Source organism: Nelusetta ayraudi, unplaced genomic scaffold, assembly GCF_046127955.1.
Source record: "Nelusetta ayraudi isolate G7.1 ecotype Tasmania unplaced genomic scaffold, CSIRO-AGI_Nayr_v1 ptg000135l, whole genome shotgun sequence".
Taxonomy (NCBI): Eukaryota; Metazoa; Chordata; class Actinopteri; order Tetraodontiformes; family Monacanthidae; genus Nelusetta; species Nelusetta ayraudi.
In genome coordinates this window covers 8,413,045-8,433,299 of record NW_027466185.1, presented here as the reverse complement: position 1 = coordinate 8,433,299, position 20,255 = coordinate 8,413,045, and the positions used below count along the sequence as shown (strand labels likewise).

At 43.9% G+C, this 20,255-nt stretch overlaps 2 protein-coding genes across 2 annotated transcripts in view; one reads left to right on the top strand and one right to left on the bottom strand.

The window, feature by feature from the left end:
* The window catches only part of LOC142877145 (uncharacterized), a 37,903-nt gene extending 34,459 nt beyond the window's left edge, over window positions 1-3,444 (top strand). Inside the window, exons 9-11 of the mRNA XM_076011537.1 lie at window positions 1,491-1,610; window positions 2,456-2,593; window positions 3,173-3,444. Coding sequence (XP_075867652.1) covers window positions 1,491-1,610; window positions 2,456-2,593; window positions 3,173-3,400 — 486 coding nt within the window. The 3' untranslated portion in view covers window positions 3,401-3,444. The remainder of the gene's footprint in view (window positions 1-1,490; window positions 1,611-2,455; window positions 2,594-3,172) is intronic.
* A 1,728-nt stretch (window positions 3,445-5,172) lies between these two features.
* Window positions 5,173-20,255, bottom strand: part of clcn1a (chloride channel, voltage-sensitive 1a) — a 40,560-nt gene continuing 25,477 nt past the window's right edge. The window contains exons 15-24 of the mRNA XM_076011535.1: window positions 19,020-19,233; window positions 18,177-18,310; window positions 17,900-17,991; window positions 17,604-17,735; window positions 17,378-17,459; window positions 15,086-15,168; window positions 12,166-12,210; window positions 10,653-10,757; window positions 8,734-8,820; window positions 5,173-8,135 (exon numbers count right to left, since the gene is read on the bottom strand). Of these exons, the coding sequence (XP_075867650.1) occupies window positions 7,596-8,135; window positions 8,734-8,820; window positions 10,653-10,757; window positions 12,166-12,210; window positions 15,086-15,168; window positions 17,378-17,459; window positions 17,604-17,735; window positions 17,900-17,991; window positions 18,177-18,310; window positions 19,020-19,233 (1,514 nt within the window). The 3' untranslated portion in view covers window positions 5,173-7,595. The remainder of the gene's footprint in view (window positions 8,136-8,733; window positions 8,821-10,652; window positions 10,758-12,165; window positions 12,211-15,085; window positions 15,169-17,377; window positions 17,460-17,603; window positions 17,736-17,899; window positions 17,992-18,176; window positions 18,311-19,019; window positions 19,234-20,255) is intronic.

The window sequence follows — 20,255 nt, the reverse complement described above, 5'->3', positions numbered from 1 at the left end:
TTGTTATCACATAACAAACTCAAATTAAAGCGGTTGGCTGTGGCGGCTTTTCCTCCTGATGTGACTCGACTGCTGACTTTCAGCTCTCAGGCTCCCGCAAATGAAGTGAGTCATGATGAACCGCGACACCCAGAGACTTTTTTTTTTCTTTCAGCTTGGCTGGCTGCTTTCGCGCGGGGTTCCATCTTGGAGCTCATTAAATAACGGAGGGTTATGAAATAATAACTTGAGAAGGGTCAGGGAAAAGGTGTGCTGATCCGAGACCACAATGGAAATAAGCTTGTTACTTTTTACCGCGTGCATTATACGGTTTCCCGTGAGAAGGAGACTATTGAATATATCACATTACCTTTAGTGGGGCAGGGGAGGAGGAGAAAGACTTTTCAATCAGCCAGACAATTTTCTGAGAACCAGTGATTGCCCGAGACACTTTCCCACTGTCCCTGCAGCGCCGTGCCTGACTCATAATTTAGAGGGGCTGTTAGACAGAGACCAATTTTGTGAGAAAGGTACGACTGAATTTTCCCCTTTTACGCTGGTAAATAATGTCGATATCAAAATCTTACGTGCGCATCGCCTTTCACATTCCGTCCCGTTTCTCAACTTGGGGAACCCAAATTTTGTTGCACGCATTTGGATTAAAAACTGTGAATGTGCACAGTCGCAGCCTCTGTTGACACGTGCTTTGATTGAACTTGCCGTTTACCTTTGAAGTCAGACTTCGGGGCTGGAAATGACATCACATTGGAGTTGACGGCAACAAGAAGACAAAAAAAAATAATTAGAACATTTTTTTTTAAGTTTCCATTTCAAGAATAACGTTGACATTTTGTGAATAAAATCGAAGATTTTAGAATAAAGTTGAAATTTCAAGATTAAAGTGTAAATTTCGAGAATAAAGGAAACATTTTGAGAGTACAGTGGAAATTTCGAGAATAAAGTCGAAATTTCAAAAATAAAGTTGAAATTTTGTGATTAAAGTCAATGTAGATAAATTTCAAGATTAATGTTGAAATGTTGAGAATAAAGTCAAAAGGCTCTGTGCACACGCCTCGTGGAGTACTTCAGGAGTACTTCCGTTTTTGACAGTTTCCTGTTTACTTCGACTTTATTCACAAAATTTCAACTTAAAACTCGAAATTGGAAACTTGTAAAAAAAAAAAAATCTCTCTCTTTCCTGTAATATTTTTTTTCTTGTTCTGGCCCTAGTCCTCTTTCGAAGACTCATGCTGTGCATATACACGCTGTGCATTTGTAGATGTGAGATGTGCGAAACGATGGTAACTGTGTCTCCCAATTCCCCCCGCTCTGCCTGGCTGCAGCTGCAATAAACTACAAGTTTTTGCTCCGAAAGACATGTAGTTTGAAACATGATGACATCCCCCATTGCTACATGCAAGGAGTCCGAAACTGATTCCAAATTCAGGGAGGGCGGAGGGGGAAAGGCCTTCTACTAAACTCTCCCTCTCGCCTCTTATCTTCCTCTGCAGTCCGTGGAGCACAGGCCACACAGCGCCTCCCATTCCCTGCAAGCCACACCCAACAGCACCATCCACAGCCTGGGCCCTCCCACCCACCCCCGGCTTGCTGACCTATGGGGAGCCGCGCAGGTCGAGGCACACCACGTAGGCACTTGCCTGCTGAATCCAAATGGTCAGATTAAAGACTTTGCGGACTTGGCCACAGTTGAATGTATTCTGACGGAGCGGCAGTAAGAGGCCTGCCAGGCAGAGGTCATGTGACAGTCATTTCTTTATGAGCTCCAAATGCCTGTTTTGTAAAAAAAAAAAAAAAAGTGTCTAGTCTTTTATTTAAAAAGGTGAACCAATACGGAGCGGTGCTCAACAGCCGTTTTGACCGTTCTTTTCTAATCTCTGACATCCATCGTGGCAAATTTGTTTGTGTTCTAGATCTGGCTTTGTTTTTATCAGCAGGCATATTTAGCTCAGGTCAATGATGGGACAGAGTGCCAGGCAGGACGCCAAGGTAGGAAACGGGCTGCAAATCTGCATGGAGCATTGGAAAAAAAACAACCAAAAAACAGTCTGCATGACAGTCCCACCGTGGGGCTCATGATGAATCTTGAAAACAAACCACATTCGGTGCTCAGAGAAGCATGCTGTTAAGTCCGCAGGTTGGCAACTCAAAGCATTTGGATTCAGCATTTTGTGTGTGTGTGTGTGTGTGTGTGTGTGTAAGTACCTGTCTTCTTCTCTGGTGTCCTGCACAGGAAATGAAGCAACTGTGGCTGTGGGTTCAGGGGCAGCTCGTACTTTGCTTGGCCATCTTCTTCTCTCCTGTTCTGTGATGCCTCATCTTTCTCTCTCCAACGAACACCATGAACTGAAATGCACAGGGTTGATGTCAGACTGCCTGTTGAATCAATGTAATTTGGAAAATGAATAAGCAAAGAAAGGGAAATGTACGAAATTAGCTTTTTGTTTACGATTTGCAGGTTGAGATTGTTGGGCAGCTGAGTGGACAAATGGCTGAACTTGTTGGAGGAGTGGTGGAGACGGTTGGAGAGGAGACCGAGCCCGAGTCTGAAGACCTCCCTGAACATCACGAGGAAGACGAGGAGGAGCTAACGAAGGTGGGCTGTAAGGGCTGTGTGTGGGGAGGGGGATTATTAGTACTAGTAATTCACCCAACATTGAAATGTCACGAGTTCTTTCCCCCAACTTTGATTGAGGTTCTGGGGACGCTTGAGGGGAAAGAATTGCACCTGATATCGAAACAGAAGAAGGCAATAGTAGAAAGGACAGTAAAAAATAAAAGAACAGGATCATGCGATGTGTCCATCACGCTCTTGTTGTGACGTCCAAGTGTCTGAATGACACAGTGCTCTATTTTTAGATATCTACTGTGACTTGCTAGCCAGAATCCACATTCATGTAACCTCCTTTCAATACTGTCCATGTGTTAGCGGAATGTGCCAGCTGGCCACAGTGGATATCTTGGCAATAAATATACTGTTAATATTGCTGTGTTTGTATCACCGCACAAGCCAATCTTTTTTTTCTGTGAAACTCCAGGACTGTTACATGTTTTTTGAAAATTTCCACCAGCACCACTATTAGCATGACAGTGAAAGGTAAATGGGTAAAATTTCAATTTTGGGTTTCTTGAGGGCCATTTTTTTTCTGCTGAACTACATCTATTGTGATTTCAGGTAGAAGAGGTCACATTAACGCTGGAGCCAGAGCCCAGCTCTTTGAGCCCATCCCCGCTGAGGGAGGAAGTCCCCTCCATCAGAGGCACGAGCCCAGGACTGCCAGCACAGGTGGCTGACACTGCTGGGGGCAGGATACCATTCAACGTCACACCCTGCGTCGCCCAACTGCTGGAGAAGGACAAGGAAACTGAGGAGGGCTCCATCGTCGTTTTTGCAACCACTTAAACAACAGGACCAGAAATAAAGGACAGGCAAAAACAGGAAACAAATACTTCAATAATCAACAAGGTATTCTATTCCAAAACTCTTCAAGCCCCCTGCCCCCATTATATACCCACATTGATTCAGAGAAGGCGCCAGAGGTACCACAGGTGAAAACGTGGGATGTAACTGGACACAAACTTTATCAAGCCAAGTTACGAAAGGGACCTGTGGACATCATGAACTCGCAAAACGCAGATATCCGGAAACTGCTGAAAGAAGCCGTGTGAGGACGGAACGGAGATACACGATATGGTGGCCGATCGGACCAAAGAACCAAAACTCGAAGCAAAAACAGGCAAAACTAATGTGAAATAATCAACAAAAACAGGTGTCGGAGGGAGGTGGGGTGGGGGGGTAGGGAGGGAGGGAGAGCAACACCGGAAACATTCAGTGCAATACACCAGACACCCACACACTTGGGGCAAACACGATTTGCGAACAATTCAACGTGGTCCAGCAGTTGCTGATAACTATTGGTGAGCCTGTCACAACTGAAAACGATCTGATTCGCTGAGTGTCGTGCCTCTGTGTTGACTGGCAGCCTGTCGGGGGCCTCAGCCCACCACGTTCTGTCCAGGTCAAGGCAGCGACACTCACTCAGAGTCACAAACCAAAAGAAAGTGCATGCATTTTTAACAGTGACCTAGCCCAAACAGTATAACACAGTATACAAAGTAATAATATATCAAATTTCTTTTTTATAATAAATGGGAAAAAGCAAATAAAATGACATGTATTTGTATGAATGTAAGACTGTATGTATGTGTAGTGTGTATGTATGTTTGTATGAATGTAGCCTTGTTTGTGTGTAAAATATATATTCTGGGAAACGGACTCTCCTACTTGGAGTTGTTTCTTTTTTTCAACAGACGCGTACAGATGGGCGAACACATGTACCACAAGTGCCACAGTTTCAGGTGTACAGAGGGATCATGGGATTTATGGTCTCAGACAGAGTGGGGCACAGAGCAAATACCTCAGATGGAAGTGGTTCGCCAGGGACGGGCAGTGATACTGTCGGATGTGGAGAGTCAGAAGCTGCTGAAGGTCCGGCCTGACAGGACATAATTAAAACAAAAACGGTTCTGGGTTTTCCAAAGTGCACAATGCCATTAAAAAAAAATAATATAATTGAGACTAGGGATGCAAATTGTTTAATTAATTCATTAATTGTTAGTTGATTGACCTTATCAATCGATTAACGATTAATTCATAAGTGGCGATTATTTTTTAATGAGAACCTAAATTTCACAATGAAAAATGTGTAAGGAACACATTATTTAACCATTAAATAATATTGAGGGTCCAATGTGACCCATTTATACATTAGAGAACAGTAAAAACACCCTAAACATTTATCCTCTGACTAAGTTGACTTCTAATGGGTCCCAAGTTGTTTAAAAGTAACTTGTTCTAGGTATACAGGTATACACCACGCCATTGAACAAATAAATCTTTGCCTAAAAAAAGTTTAATTAATTGTGACTAATTAAATTTAATCGATTCAATTCTTAATCGGCAATCAATCAAATCAATCAATAATCAAATAATTTTTAACAGAATTAAGACACATACTTTTAGGAAGATGCTGGACCACAGGTGTAAAATTTGTAAAAAAGAATCAGCTGTACGTCATGTTGAAAAATATTTCATGCATGCACAATTTTTCCTGTATCTACGTCAATCCAGGCGATTCTTTTGCATCGATTCATTTCAAAAACAACCTTCGGCTGAGACCAAGGATGCTGCAAAATGATGAGTGAGAGTTTGAGGAGATGCAAGTCACGCCGTTTAATTAAACAAATGTATTTTTGCCTGCGGCATCCAAGCAAAACTAGTCACAGAAGATTTACTCCCAATTAGATTTTAAAGCCTTTACGGCGCAAGAGGTCGTTCACAGAAGCTTTGCTACGCAAGTGACGCCTTGTTCTTATGAAATGTCAAACCAACAAATTAATGTAAAAATAAAGTTGCTTGATAAATGAAGGTCAAACATGAGGGGGAACGATTATAGCACCGAATCAAACCTTTATTTCGCTACATGTTTCACAGTTTCACAAATGTGGAGGATTCTGAAGAACGGACTAATGACAATTATATCAAGATAGTAACCACAACCACAGACTGACATAAGTAATGCAGAGACATTTTCACTCCCAGCAGACGTGAAGACGCGTCTTCATTTGTAATGTAGGTTTAAAGACTATACGTGCATTGCCTGAGAACTTGGTGGTGAACTGAAGCAGAAACAAGATCATTTAAAGTTGAGCTCATTTTCATGATGTACTCATATATGTGCACTTGAGGTCAGACATTAGCCTTAAAGCTCCTGTAATATACAGTACACATGATCAGATATTTATTTCAAACCCCAGGCTAAAGTGGAGGAGACTTGGATGATTAAATTAAAAAGCAAATCTCTCAATCTCATATTTATTTTGCAGCCTGCTAGTAATACTGATCCTTTGTTGGATTTTATGCATGTTTGGCAGGTGGATGAAAAGACCAAACAGCAGGTTGGAGGTGACAGTGACCTAGGGAGAGTTATCAGAGCCCTTTGTGACATCACCAAAGGCCCATTTTTTTAAGAAATCACACAGTTTCTGGGCAGTGGATGGTCTTTTCTTATTTCAGAATGGTAACTGACAGGCTAGACAACAATCATTGAGAGAAGACGTTGGTAATGTGAATTTCAAATAATGTGGGACCTTTCAAAAAAACCGCTGGAATAATGATAAAAAAAGAGACGGGGCCTTCTCTTCTTACAAGCTATGTGGCACTGTTAAGGCAAGGGCTTGATAAGCTCATTAATACATTGCCAGACACATCTTCCCGTCAACATTCATCTTCCTTTGGACAGATGTCACTGCACAACCTACTGCCAAGTGTCCTTCACTGTGGAAAAAACAGCAGATATTTTTAAAGGATGGCCCATTTTCGCTGCGAGTGGGGGACGTGATTTTTTTGCTTAATCGACGCTGGAAGTTGTCCTTCCTTGCAACTGGGAGCGGAGCAGGGGGACAGTCTCCAGGATCCACGCTGTGGGGCTCGGCTGTCGTCAGCCGCCTTTAGCTGCACCATCTATCAACTTAAGCGTGATGAGATGAGCTCTGAGGCTGCATCCGCCAAGGTCAGCACACAATTTGGAGGTCTTTTTCGGCTTTAGCCAATCTTCCACACTGGGCTGAGCAGCTCCATTAGTCTACCGCCATCCAGATGGTCTGCTGCCCGTTACAAAAATCAATAGCTCCCGCTCCTATCCGATAAAGACATCGCTTAGAGAGAAAAAAACAACAACAACACAAATGAGTTAACACAGAGCCGCCGTGCAGGACATGTTTTTGTGGAAAAGGTGGTTTACAATGGGTGCTGTACCTTGGCCTCACAAGCTTTTTGAAAAAAAGGAGTTTCACTTTATATTCCGTTTCTGTTTGTTGTTTATTCTATTTGTTTGTTTCTTTAGGTACTTACTATCTGACACGTGACGTACGTAAGTTCATTACAACAGGGCCAAAGCAAGACGATGGCCCACTAGTGGCCAGCAGCAGTAGTGCCCATAAATTCTCCTTCTCCACGAATGGACCAAAGTCAATGAAATGCACCAGTTACTGGGTGCCAAAGGAAGGCAAACATATTTTAATTGATAGCTGAGCCCCCTCTGCAATTGAGTTGAGCAATATGCACTGAAAAAGCAGGACTTTTATAATTTGTGTTATGAACGAGACTCAGTTCACTAAACCTCAACAAGCACTAGTTATAATACTATGATATTATCAATTACGACGCTGACTTTGAAAATTAGCAAAACAACTAGAAATCACATGTGAACCCCTGATCCGTCACTCCCAACTGTAAGAATCTTAACGCACACTGTATCAGCTGTAAATGACTGGACTACAAACAGCAGGTTTTTAGACTCCTCAGCCAACTGGACTGCAGTTCTGTTTCAAGGAAAAATTAGAGGTGCGAGAAAACGTGTATAAAAACCATGAACAGAGTTCACCAATAAGGAAGCGAAATGTGAAACAGGCAGCAGTCAGTGAGTTGTGACAAAGGTAGAGAGAGGTAAACCGCCACAAATTAAGAACGAAAAGAAAACATCAAATCACACCGTTTAAAAAATATTCCAATATAAAAAAAGAAGCTGGGAACTGGACTACACCATCGGCTCGTCGTCGCTGTCTTCAAACAGTCTCTGGAGGACAGACAGACGGATGGAAGCGGTGGGTGGGGAGGGTGGCGGAGGGCCGAGGGGCGGGGCAGGAGGGGCGGCGGGCGGCGTGGAGGATGGTGGCAGAGTGAAGTTGCTGTTGCAGCTGCAACTCCTGCTGCTGGAGGTGCAGCAGCCGGCGCTCCTCCAGCTGCCGCCGCCGCCGCCGCCGCCGCCGCCGCCGCCACTGCCGCTGCTGCTCCCTCCGTCGTTGCCGCCGCCCTCCTCCTCCTCCCCTTCCTCCTCCTCATCCGCCTTCTCTCCCTCGATCCACACCTCCGTCTCGTCCTGCCGGCAGAGCTGGCGGCGGTGGCGCGGGGCAGCGGCAGGGGAGGAGGAGGAGGGCTGCGGGGGGGCGGAGGTGTCGGAGGGGGAGGACGGCGGCGGGCTGCTGACGGAGGTGTGGTTGCTGATGTCGCGGAAGCTGGCGAGCGGCGGGCGGAGGCGGACGCCGGAGCGCGTCGACCCCTCGATGGCCTTCTGGAGCTGGACGGAGGAGGAGGAGGAAAGAAGGAGGGAAGAGAAATAAAGTGAGAGCTGGTGAGACCAGAGACAAGAGGGGAAAATATGAAAACACAAGGAGCTGATGTTTGGTTTCTTAGTGGGGAGGAAGAGGACGGAAAGAAGAGGAAAGAAGGAGGGAAGGGAAATAAAGTGCTGTAAGGTAGATCAGGGTCAGGAGGGAGAAAAGATGGAAACAGGGGAGCTGAAGTTGGTTTTCTGAGTTGGAAAAAGGACAGACGGGGAAGATGGAGAGGCGACGGAGACAATAACGGCTCCGAACGGAAGGACCGAAGCAAATCAAAGAAGGGCCGAGACATTCACGCCGCAACGCTGATTATCCTAATAAAACACTCATGCATAATTCACGGAGCTCCACTGGCGAATCATCAGGGGCCGAGAAATTGGATTTTTTTTTTTTTTGGTTCCTTCCAAGACGCAAGGAAGACTGGCCGAGGTTTTGTCCATTAAAAAAGAAAAAAAGGGCAAAGAAGCGCTTTTGCAGATCGATGCAAATTTAATGAAATTCTACAGTTCGGCCTCTTTCTCCGGGAAACATTCTTCCGACACTTCTTCTTCTTACCTCCTTCAGCGCCACGACACCAACCAGTTTGCCGATACTGGTCACATAGGCGTGGCTCAGCCCCAGCAGCGAGAATAAAGTGTGCGTCTGTGGGAGAGTGAAAAGGCCAAGTGTCAAATTAAGATAAAAAAAAAACAAAAAAAAACAACCTTGTAGCTCTCGGAGCACTTTTAAAGGTCTGGTTTTTCTGCCCCCCCCTCCCCCCTCCCCGGGTGGTGGAGATAAAAGATAATTGGCTCGGAGCAAAGCAGAGACAGGGCCATCAAGGCGTCGGCACAAAGTACTCCGAGTCAGACTGCAGGCTCAGGGGGTCAGACTTTGGACAAGGTTGTTTGTATGCATCAACACACCTCCGCCTGACATCAAAGGCGGACGAGCAGCATGTTCTGGATGTCAGCGTGAGAATGAAACGAAATGTAAAGCTGGTGCAGGGGACGACTGCCACTCGCTGTACCAATATCTTCCTCACTGCTACTTTCTTGAAAATAAAATATTGCTTTAGTGACATCTCAAGTCAGGATCTCCTGGCCTGCAGATCACTGTGAATTAGAATTAGTGTTTGCTGTAGCTCCATTTATTCGGAGGAGCAAGTTTCCTCTAAATGAGCTGCAGGTGAAAGACAAGGTCGTCCACTTGTGAGAGGAGAGCCCTACTGAGACAAATTTATGGAAGCGAGTGGATTAACCAAAGGCCTGACCTTCAGTTATTTGTTTCTTGTGTAAAGTTTGTAAAAATATATTAAATACAATGTCGAGAGTTACTTAACAAGGTGATGATCGCTGGCTTCCCAGGCAAACAATTTCACACAAAATTCGGGACTAGTGGAAAATGTACTTGGATAAAAATGGGAATTTTTCGACAGACACTTAGAATATTTCAATACTTGCCTGAGTTATTTTACTATTTATTGAAAAATGTAGAAAATGCTCAGGGAAATTGTGCCAGATCTGTCTGAGCTACGAGCACAGAACATGTGAGGGGTTTCATTCTAGGCCAGAAGCTTTTGATAGAAACATGGTGGTATGCATCTTACTTCAATCTTGACAGAACATCCTCTCAATTCTGTGAAATGTTTCTTAGTTGTGCTTAGTGTCACACTTGGGAAGCTTCTTGAACTAAGCATAACACAAAAAGTAAGGACATTTGTGTTTGGTAGATTCTTTTTTTGTTGTCACATTTTTCATGGGCGCAACCCAGACACTTAGCTCTGCTGCTGACTCCACAAATGCATGTTCCTTACAAGTGTGGCACCATTTTAAAAAGGGGAATAAACAGGCTTTCCAACGATATAAAATTTATTTCCAAGAAGCAATGTTAAAACAAAGAAAAATAATCTACCAAACATAAATTTCCTTACTTTTTATGTTTTGTTGTGGTTTGGAGGTTTGGAGGTTATTTCTGTACTGGAAGATATGACACTCTTATTGCATTGTGTTCTGTGCAAAATACAATTAAGCACGGCTCATTTTCAAATCTGTTGTAACCTGAAGGGTAACTGGAGCGAAAAGGTTCGTGCTGACGGACACATTTAAAATGTGTCCATAACATTTAAAAGTCCATAGAGCTTTGAAAAAAAAATGTTTTTGATAATAATAAAAAAAAAGAATCATTTTATGAAAAAAAAAAGAAGCTTTTTTTTTTTAACTTATGAAGGTGTGCTAACGGTACTTCAATACTCAGGCAGGATTATAAGATAATGGTAAAATAAATAAATTGCTAAAAATTGCTAAGAAAATTGCTCAACAAATTTAAAAACAAAAGCTGGATTTAAAAATTTGGGGGTTCAAAAATAATATTTTCCTTTCCTAAATGAAGTTATAGCACAAAGATGAAGCCGTTACCTCGATGGCTCCATGACCTCAGCTTAACCCCTCCCCCACTCCCAACCCACCAACCATCCTCAACGCTGCTGCACCAACCTTGTGTAACGACGTCCTCTCCACCAGCTGGAAAGGGGAGGGGTCTATCCGGATCTCATCGATTTCCATCGGCTTGTCCATCTCCGCCTCTTCCCACGCTTTGATCTACGGCGAGCGAATGGGAAGCAAGGTGACGGGGATGAGTGGGGGTGAGGAGGGGGGAAGGCGAGAGGTAGGTTCAGACAGAGGTGAAGATTAGCATTTTGTTTTCCTAATGGCTTGTATATATTCTGCGCGGAGTGAGATTAAGCAGCGAGTCTGCGTGAGGAGGAGAGGGGAGGGGGGAGGAGGAGGACAGTTGTTGCAGCTGGGAAAAAAAAGAGAAAAACCTTGAAACCCCAGCGTGGCGTCCTTGCACGTCCCCCTCGACACCCTCCCTCCCTCCTGAGATTTAGGATGTCTGACACCTCTTAGCCTCTCTATGGATTTCACCTGCGAGCCTCTCGCCCTGACAGGGGCAGCCGTCGCGTGGAATTTATTGGTCGTTGTAGCGGGAGGCTGGAGGAGGTTGTGGGGGGGCCGGTGGGGGCATTCTGGGAACGTGCCAGGAAGTGCAGAGGGGGGGAGAGAGGTAGACAGGACAGGGGGAGAGGGCACCGCATTGTTTCCATGCTCCAAAATGAATCCGAGATGCATGTTTTCTTTCATTGATCAGGACCGGTTGTCAATACGGAATTCTTTTCAGATGACGGATTCAAGGATCATTGCAGCGACGGTGTGGAGGTGCAGCCCAGTTAAACTGATAAACGTCGGTGGAGGCACACTGATTGGAAACTGAAGAGCCCATTTTGAAAACCAATATAGTGACATGGATGTTTCTCTCAATCTGGTTACATGTGGTTGCACGCTCGTTATTCCAGTCACGTCCTGTAGGTCTGAGGTTGATTCATTCGTCTTTCTATCGCCAGGACGACGCAGACGCTAGAGAATGGAGTTTCCACTAAAGTAAACGTTCCATAAGAAGAAATTACGAAGAAAATGAAATTGAAAAATGAAAATACGAGTTACAACATTAAGGTGTGCATTTCATTTAGTCTGAATTAAAAACAGCACCTGTTAATTAAAGGGTGAGTTCACGCACATTTCCAACGTTGGTTAGTGAAAGCGAGGAGATGCTCACAGCTTTTTTGAGAAGTAGATCTGCAAAAGGTTGAATAATAGGAATTGTAAGTCAGTTGTAGGTGTAATGCATCCAAATTTATAATTCCACCAAAAGATTCTCTCCTGGCGGTTTCAGAAAAAAGTGAATTCCAACCAAAGCCAGTGGGGGGCCATGTATTCAAAATGTAATGAAGAAATCCCCCACAGTACAATATGGTTCAGAGTGGTGGAATTAGTACATTATTTCATTCAACACATCCACTGGAGCAGGACGGCACTTTGTGCTGAGTAGCAAATGGGTAAAGTTGCAGTTTAGGTGAAAAGAGGTGTTTTGCTCACCAGGCTGTCATTAATCAAGCAGGCATTTTGTGTAAAACCATGCAAATCCGCCTCGCCACCAGCATTACCGCACCTCCTCTGGCATCATGGGATCTGACAGTGGAGGGGGGCAGGGATCCTGGAGATAAAGGAAAAAACAAAAACAGGGAGGCAACACAATCAGATGCATTTTCAAGTGGGTCTACAAAAAACATCTTCTGTCACTGGATGAACAGCGAGCGTTTCAATTGAATTTCACATGAGGGGAGGACAAGGATGGAGTGCTTCTGACAAAAGACAATTGTGTAACACAGTCTAATTACTCAGCATTTACTTTGGATTGAAGCCTCTCTGCCATCTGCGAGTTCATAAAGCTGTCCAACCAAACAGCGGATTTGAACGCAGGCAGAAACGATGAGTCATGGCTTTCGCACAGCTGCCGAGACGGAGAAATCCGCCATCAACGTTTCCCACAAAAGCATTTCTGCCTCTTTGTCGTTCCCCAGGAGTTAACGATCGCATTTGCTCAGTGATTAGCCTCAGGTACGTTTTTTCCCCTGCTTTTTAAACCCCACAGGTAATCAGGCAGCTTTGTTCACTGAGCGGTGAAGGTTAAAATCAGAGCGACGCCTGCTGCGACCCACTCATTCATTGTGTCCTCCTCTCGAGGCTCCTGACATTTCTGTCCTTGAGAGAAGCAACCGGTTGATGAGATTTGGCTCGCGTGGAACACGGAGGCCAACTGCTGTAAAACATAATGGGCACGAAGCGAAGCCTCCCACGAGGTGTGAAAGTAGGTGGGAGAAAGTCAAAGTTACCTTTTCCACCCCACGGGGCGTGATGTGTGATTTTTGTTTAGGCTAAGTGCTGTGCAGTCCATTGAACAGTTTAAGGCTCTCCTAAAAACTCACCTCTAGGTGATCCTGATTCTCTCTCTTTCTATTTTTCATTTGTTTATTTTGTCCTTTTTTAAACTTTGTTCCTAAATTGAGCTTTTACTATTCCTTGTTTTAAAACTTTACTAGTTTGTTGTTTGTTTGTTGTATTTATTGTTATTTATTGTTGTATTTGTGTATATTTGTGTATGATTATGCCTTTTTTATTTGAATTAACTGGACAGCACTTCTTTTGTCTGAGGTTGTGTTAAATAAAATTTGGCACAACCTGACTTATTATTTTTTTTGATTGATTTGGTTGTTGTTGTTGTTTCACCTGTATATGGAAGATAATCAGTGGCATCTAGTTTTGAATATGAATTTCTTATACTGAATTTTTTTCCAGCGTCAAAACCAGAGTTTGAATTTTACTGGACTGTACAATTCTTTCCAAGTGCCTTAATTTAAAACCACAGGTTTTTCTGTTGATCATCAAGTACAGAACTAACCTGTCACAAAGATTATTTTAATCATTTGGATTAATGTCACAGAATGTGTGGAAAGAAGAGTTCCATTAAAATGTAAAGTGGACAAGTCAGATTAATTACATTATTTCGCCCAGTTAGTTGGCAACTGTTCGACGCTGCCTAAACACTGAGTGACGTCAGTCTGGAGGTCAGCAAAACCTGCTGTCCACCATGTTTAACCTTCAGTTTCTAAGCCAGTCAGTAGGGATGATGCTACTATTACTGCAGCGCCCCCTCTGGTCTCTTAAGCAACAGCATCTTCGGTGGCTATTAAAGTTACAGGTTCCGTCACGGCTTTTGATTGGTGATCAGCGTTGAGCGACAGAGTTGCAAGACTTCAGAATGAAAATCTCAGTGATCCAGCTGCACTGCCAGCTCCACAGCCTGCTCCTTTATAAGCTCCTGCTCCCGATCCCATTTTATTTTCCTATACTATAACCAATGCAAAAACAAGCGGTTGACAAGAATGAATGCTGGGATGTGGTTACCTGCCACCGGTGGCCGGGAAGGCAGACAATACCTGAGCCACAGCCAGAGTTCGGGGATTGTTTTCTGGCCTGATTGCTGAATTTTCCCGCTGCGAGCCTATTTGACATGCGGCGCGGGCGAATTGCAGGGCCCCAGCCACTGCAAGAAAAACAATCCCCACGGAGGGAGGGGGGGGTGTGGAGAGGGGTGGAAGACAGAATCCAAAAACCTAATTGGGGGAATCAGGCTGGTAATGCAGGCTGTGGCCGTGGGGGGACAACAGAAATCAAAGTCTAATCTCGCCAGTTTACAAACATATGCTTATTTTCCAATGCTGTTGTTCTCCATCCGCGCTTGTATAAACAGATGATATGCACTGTTTTCCCAGTGAGCCGGGCTCGCCGCCAATGCTGAATAATAAGTCTACCTCCAGTATCTGGCTTCCACATTTCCATATGAGTGCGGGTGCTGGTCGGTGTCGCTGACGGGAGGGGGGACGCTCGACTTTGGGGAGTTTGTGTGAGGACGTGCATTCATGTTGCAGTGTGGGAACATAGCATTGTGGGAGTGGAGACATATTATTAAATTTCAGTCATTCACAACGCACAGAGGGATAAATCTGCAAGTGATACCCGCAAGGTATCTCTACGCAGTTGGCCCAACACAAGGGAGGGCATGTAGGTCAGACACAATAGAGAAAAACTCATGTTTTCACAAATGGCAACCCTTTATTTCTTATTTCACAAACTTAGAGGTAGTGCCCAAATGAATGTGTGGCTGCTTCTGTATTTTAATGTGTAAGTAACCAATATTATGTGTTGGTCATGAGGAGCTGTGGAGGGGTGGGAGTGTAATTTGTTAATTTCAATATACTTTAATTTATTATTTTTTTTGTTGCACCCTATTCAGAGTGCTTTTTTATTTTAAGTTTTTATATGTATATATTTAAGAAAAAATGTGACTTGCAATTCTGCGACTGGAAGTATTTTATATTATTTTTCAATAGAAAAAAGTGGGGAAAAAAAAAATCACAATTTCCAACAAGACATTAATGCAATTTTGCACTCTTTTTTTTCTTTTTTTTGCAGGAAAATGGCCACATAAGTGCTTAAACACAGACACAGACACGCAGACACACACACACCTGTACATGTCCCTCAGCCTGCCTGTTCGTCGAGGTGAAGAGACTCCGCAGCGTTTTCCTCACGGACTGTAGAGGAGCCTTTTCTGAGAGAGGGACAAGGTGGCAGGGGAGGTGTAGCAAAGGTCAATAAATTATACAGAATGGAGCTTTTGGAAAGATTTGAAGCCCCCCGGCGGGTTTGACCAAGAGACGATGGGAAAAAAAAGGCATGAAGAGACTGCGACAACCCGGAGCAACTCCTTATTGTTGTTGCCTGGATACCATTCACCGGGAAAGGATAGGTTGTTGTGTGTGATCGGCCACTGAGGGGCACGCACACACCAACACACATAAGCAGTCTCCATCTGGTCAAGCCTTCCTGTTCTGCAGTGGGGTTTTAGAGTCATTAGCTCAAATCTATTGACATCTGTTGAGATTCTGCAACCAACAAGTTAATGTGGTAAACAGAGAAATCAATGTATCGCTAAACCTCACCTCATTTGTTTGCACAGAGAACAAACCCCCTGCAATACAGCCATTAAAACAACCCTAATGAACGCACACCTGTTTGTTTTTTGTTGAACCCTATATCTTTTTCTGCGAAAGGTCCAGTGTGTGAGATTTAATTGCATGTACAGATGTAAAAATACTGTGTAAGTAAGAAACAACAATCTATTATTGTAACATTGTACAGCATTAATCACATTAGCGTCATCTACCGAATGACAAATTGCAATGAGGCTGGCTGGCGGAATGACCTGCAGTGGGAAATCTCACCCACACATTAATCCCTGTTATCTGATGACCAACTCAATATCACACCTCTCTTACACCAGCTGTGATTTAAAATCACAAAACCCGTAGAAGATGTATGCTCTGGGCTGCTGGAGATAGGCAGTGCTATCTATCACCACTTCTTATTTATATAAAGGCTAAGTATTACTTTATGGGGAAAAAACACATCAGATATGATTTTTTTTTTTGTAATTATATATCATTAAAACAGACAGGTGTGTCCTCCAGGTACTGGTGTTTTCATGAGGGCTGCTGTCTCGCTCGGGTTTGTTTCGAATTGCAGTCTAATTTTATCCTGAGAGGTTCCTCAATATCCTTCAGCGCCTGGAAGCAAGACCCTCAGGCTGAATACTACTGGGGCGAGTGTCAATTGTGCGGTCCGGAATCGTGACTGAATCTCGCGTCAAGAATACAAAAGTTTCACAGTGGCCTCTTGTTTGAAGCTCACACGAGGCCTTGAAGAGACAATCGACACAGGCGTGCAAGTGATCAGGCATGTCGTCGCATTTAGATGAGCTTCAGAGGAGGTCTTGAAACACACCACGGCTCTTCATTTAGTCTGATTAATTCCTGTGATTTCTTCACCTCCGTCTCGTGTCGGGAGCAGCCAGACATGTTACTGTCCTCAGGGGCGCGGATGTGCTTCGTACATCTGAGGATGTGTTCAGTTTCACAGGCGATATGAGCCGTGACCAAATGCTTAGTCACATCTAACAATTTTTTTTTTCCCCTTTAGAAAAATGGTGGAGACAAAGTAAATATAAAGCCTGTTGAATCCCCCAGTGACCAAAAGTGAGAGAATCAATTTTGTTGTGACAAACCAGAAGGTTTCCAACCTCTCCACCAGTGATGATATTTTTTATAATTTTAAGAAAATATCGATATATATATTTATATTTGAAAAGAAAGAGTCTTTGTTTGGTCATACTTTCCGCCAGTTGATAAAAACGGTGTGATTTATGCAACAAGAAAGGAGCGACAGCAGCAACCTTTTTGCACACTTGAGGACCACGCGCCCAACAGCACGAAGTTTGTAACGTTGGTAAAGCTTACAAACTTTACATTTACATTTTATATTTAAACTTTATGTCACTTGAACATTTTGTTTGAAAACTTGAAAACTGTTTTTCTTTTTTTTCTTTAATACATATGTTAACGGCCACGTGTGTCTTGTGATCTTTAACTTTTCATTTATTGAAAAAATTACAAACCAAAAAGTGGATGGACATCGATATCGATATCGCAATATCGACCCCAAAAATATCAATTCTCGTATTGTTATCCCCCATCACTACTCTCCACCAGTGTAACTGAGATAAGAAGAGATGTTCATGGAATTTCAATGCTCATCTTAAAAGTCGGAGTTTAGAAGTACTTTAGGCTTCGCTGATTGGCAGGAAGTCACCGTGCTTTTGTAACATTCAATTAAGACGATGCTAATTTAGTTTATCCACGCTCCCACAGGCAGCTGTTGGCACAGATGACGAACGAGATCAAACCGACGACCGGGATGCTCACCGGGAGCGGTGTGGTTCAGGGAAGGCTCCCGAGGCTTTGAGGGAGGCACCGGTCCATTTCTCTCCTCCTGCGCCGGGCTGCCCTGTGGACCACACGCACATGTTACAGCATTTGTAAAATGGAAAGACTAAGCGACTCTCTGGACAGATGGGAAAGGACACAAAAAACAGGAATAGAAAAAAAATTTAATGGTGGTATTAAAATAGATTCAACCAATGGGTATCACCTTTTGTCCTGCCTCGTCTTCCACCTGCTCCTCTTTCTCCTCCTCCTCTTCCTCCTCTTCCTCCTCTTCCTCCTCGACCAAGCACTCCCAGCTGTGTTTCTGAGGCTGATTCTCCTCTTGTAGACTCTGACCCTGAATCCAGACGCAGGAGAGCAAATCAATACGCAGGAAGACGCGTCACCGGATCAAAACTTGAATTAATTAAAAGCTGTTCTCAACACAGATCAGTGAATCTCCTCAGAATCAGCCAAGGCAGAACTGCACAACTTAACACCTTTTCAATTTTGAACTCTTACCTGCATCAGGAGCCTCCTCTCTGGCGACAACCACCAATCACAGAGAGCCAGAAGCTCCGACCTGTCGATGCTGCCCAGTAGGATCATAGAATCTAGAAGAAAAAAAGGACAAAAAAAAACACAAAAAAAACCTAACCACTGTGCTCATGATTATCTTGCATCTTAAAAAAATCAATAAGAATAAATAATCAATAACAATTATGGACAGTCAAGACTACCACAGTGCAATTATTTGTTCTCTCTACTTTCTTTGAAGTTCAGGTGGAAGCTGCGTCACCTTTGGAGTCGACCAGTGGGATGGACTTGAGTGAAGAAGTGTCCAGCAGGAGTTTCACTTCTCGGTACGTAGACTGGGACGATACGAACTTCACCTCTCTCACCATGATGTCCTCAACTACAATGTTGTACTGGCTGTGGGACAGAAACACACGCAAAGGTATGGAAGAGGATTAGGGCCAAAAGAAGAGAAAAAAATTAAGATAGAATTTTTTTTTTTTTTAAAGTTTCCAATTCGAGATTAAAGTTGAAATTTTGAGATTAAAGTCAAAATTTCGAATATAAAGTTGACGTAAAAAATAATATATTTTGTGAATAAAATCAACATTTTTATTTCATTAATGTCAACAAAGAAGTAAGTCAAAATGTCGAGAATAAAGTCGAGGGGAGTACTTCCATTTTCGGCCGTTTACTTTACTGGTAACTGGGTTAATCCACCATCCATCCATCTATTTGCCAATTTCCACTTTCCTTACATCGACTTTACTCATTAAATTTCTACTACTGTTCAGGAAAATTCGTCCTTCTTCAACGTCAACTTTATTCTCATTTTGACTTTACTCACGAAATTTCAACTTAAAACTCAAAATAAAAACACTTAAGTAAAAATCTCCTTTCTATAATATTTTTTTCTCTTGTTGTGGCCCTAATCCTCTTTCGCACAAAGGCACAAAGAGTGTGAAAAACGTTGGGTTTGCCCACAGAAAGCTTGCAGGCTGAAAAAATATTTTTATAATTTTCTTTAAAAAAGAGCCGTTTAACCATGCTACCTAATAGCCTCAATTAGTTCTAGCGGAACTTCATTAATAAAACACTAAAAAAACAAAAAAGTATTGCTACAAACCTCATGTGTCCAAAGCCGAGTTCGGGTAGGTACGGCAGCTTCTTGACCTGGATGATGGAGTCATACAGTGAGGGCTGCAGGCCCTGGGCCACCATGTTGGCCAGGATTACTGCCACCATCATGGGCAGGATGTGGGAGATCTGGCCTGTCAGCTCGAAGCAGATAACCGCCGTGGACACCGTGTGAGTCACAGCCCCGGTCAATGCCGCCGCTCCTATCAGAGATGTGGAACAGGATGATGTGGGATGGGGAGTGGGCAGCGGTGAGGTGAAAGGATGGACCACATGGGAGGAAACAGGATGGAAGGACATGAGGGGGGGAGAAGTCATAACCCAAGGATGGAAAACGCATCTAGAGGGTCTGACAGGGATCAGATAGGATGCATGTGTCCTCAAAATAAAAAAAACAAAAGTTTAATAGTCCCATCATGAAGATATTTATAGATTTTCAGCATTTAATCCAGTCTCACAGGCTCAAATGATTAATCAAAAAATAGAAACAGAAAACTGCAAACCTAAACCTCTGTTTACAGATGTTTGTTCTTTTAGCTGCCACATCTGGGAGAGGAACCCGTGCCCAGACCGCCAGGAGTGTGTGTCTGAATAAATATTTTTTTCTGAGACGCGGAGCCAGTGAAGGAAATAAAAGGCTCTCGTATCTGGGGAGTTCATTGAGAGGCTGGAGGCAGACGTTATTTTTAGAAAACATCGGCCGGAGACAGAGATAAAGAACGAGGGGTAACGGAGACAGAGAGGATGAAAACGCTGAGTGGCAAAGGAAAGAAACGCAGCGCGGGGTGTGGCTGTGGGGGGGGGGGGGGTGTATAACGCAGAGGTCGGAGCAGGAAGCGAAGGTACAGGGATGGATGGATGGGAAGAGCGGGAAGGAAGGAAGGAAGGAAGGAAGGAAGGAAGGAAGGCCACGTTTCTGGGTCAGCGGCCGAGGTGAGGACAGCGACGGCAACCCGCTGTGACATTTCACTGTCAAGGCAAAATGGCCACACGCTCTGATGTATCGGGGGGAGGGGAGGGGGGTCGTGGGTAACAAAGTGGAGGCCGAGGGAAGATTAAGGAGGGGGGATGGGGGGGGGGGGGGGGGGGTGGACAGCCTGACAGCAAACGGCAGCGGAGAGTTTGACAGGGAGTTTGCAGACAGAGTTGGGAGAGACGGGAAGTGACTGGTGTGTGTGTGTGTGGGGGGGTGGGGGGGGATTTTGAGCGGCAGTGACTTGTCGAG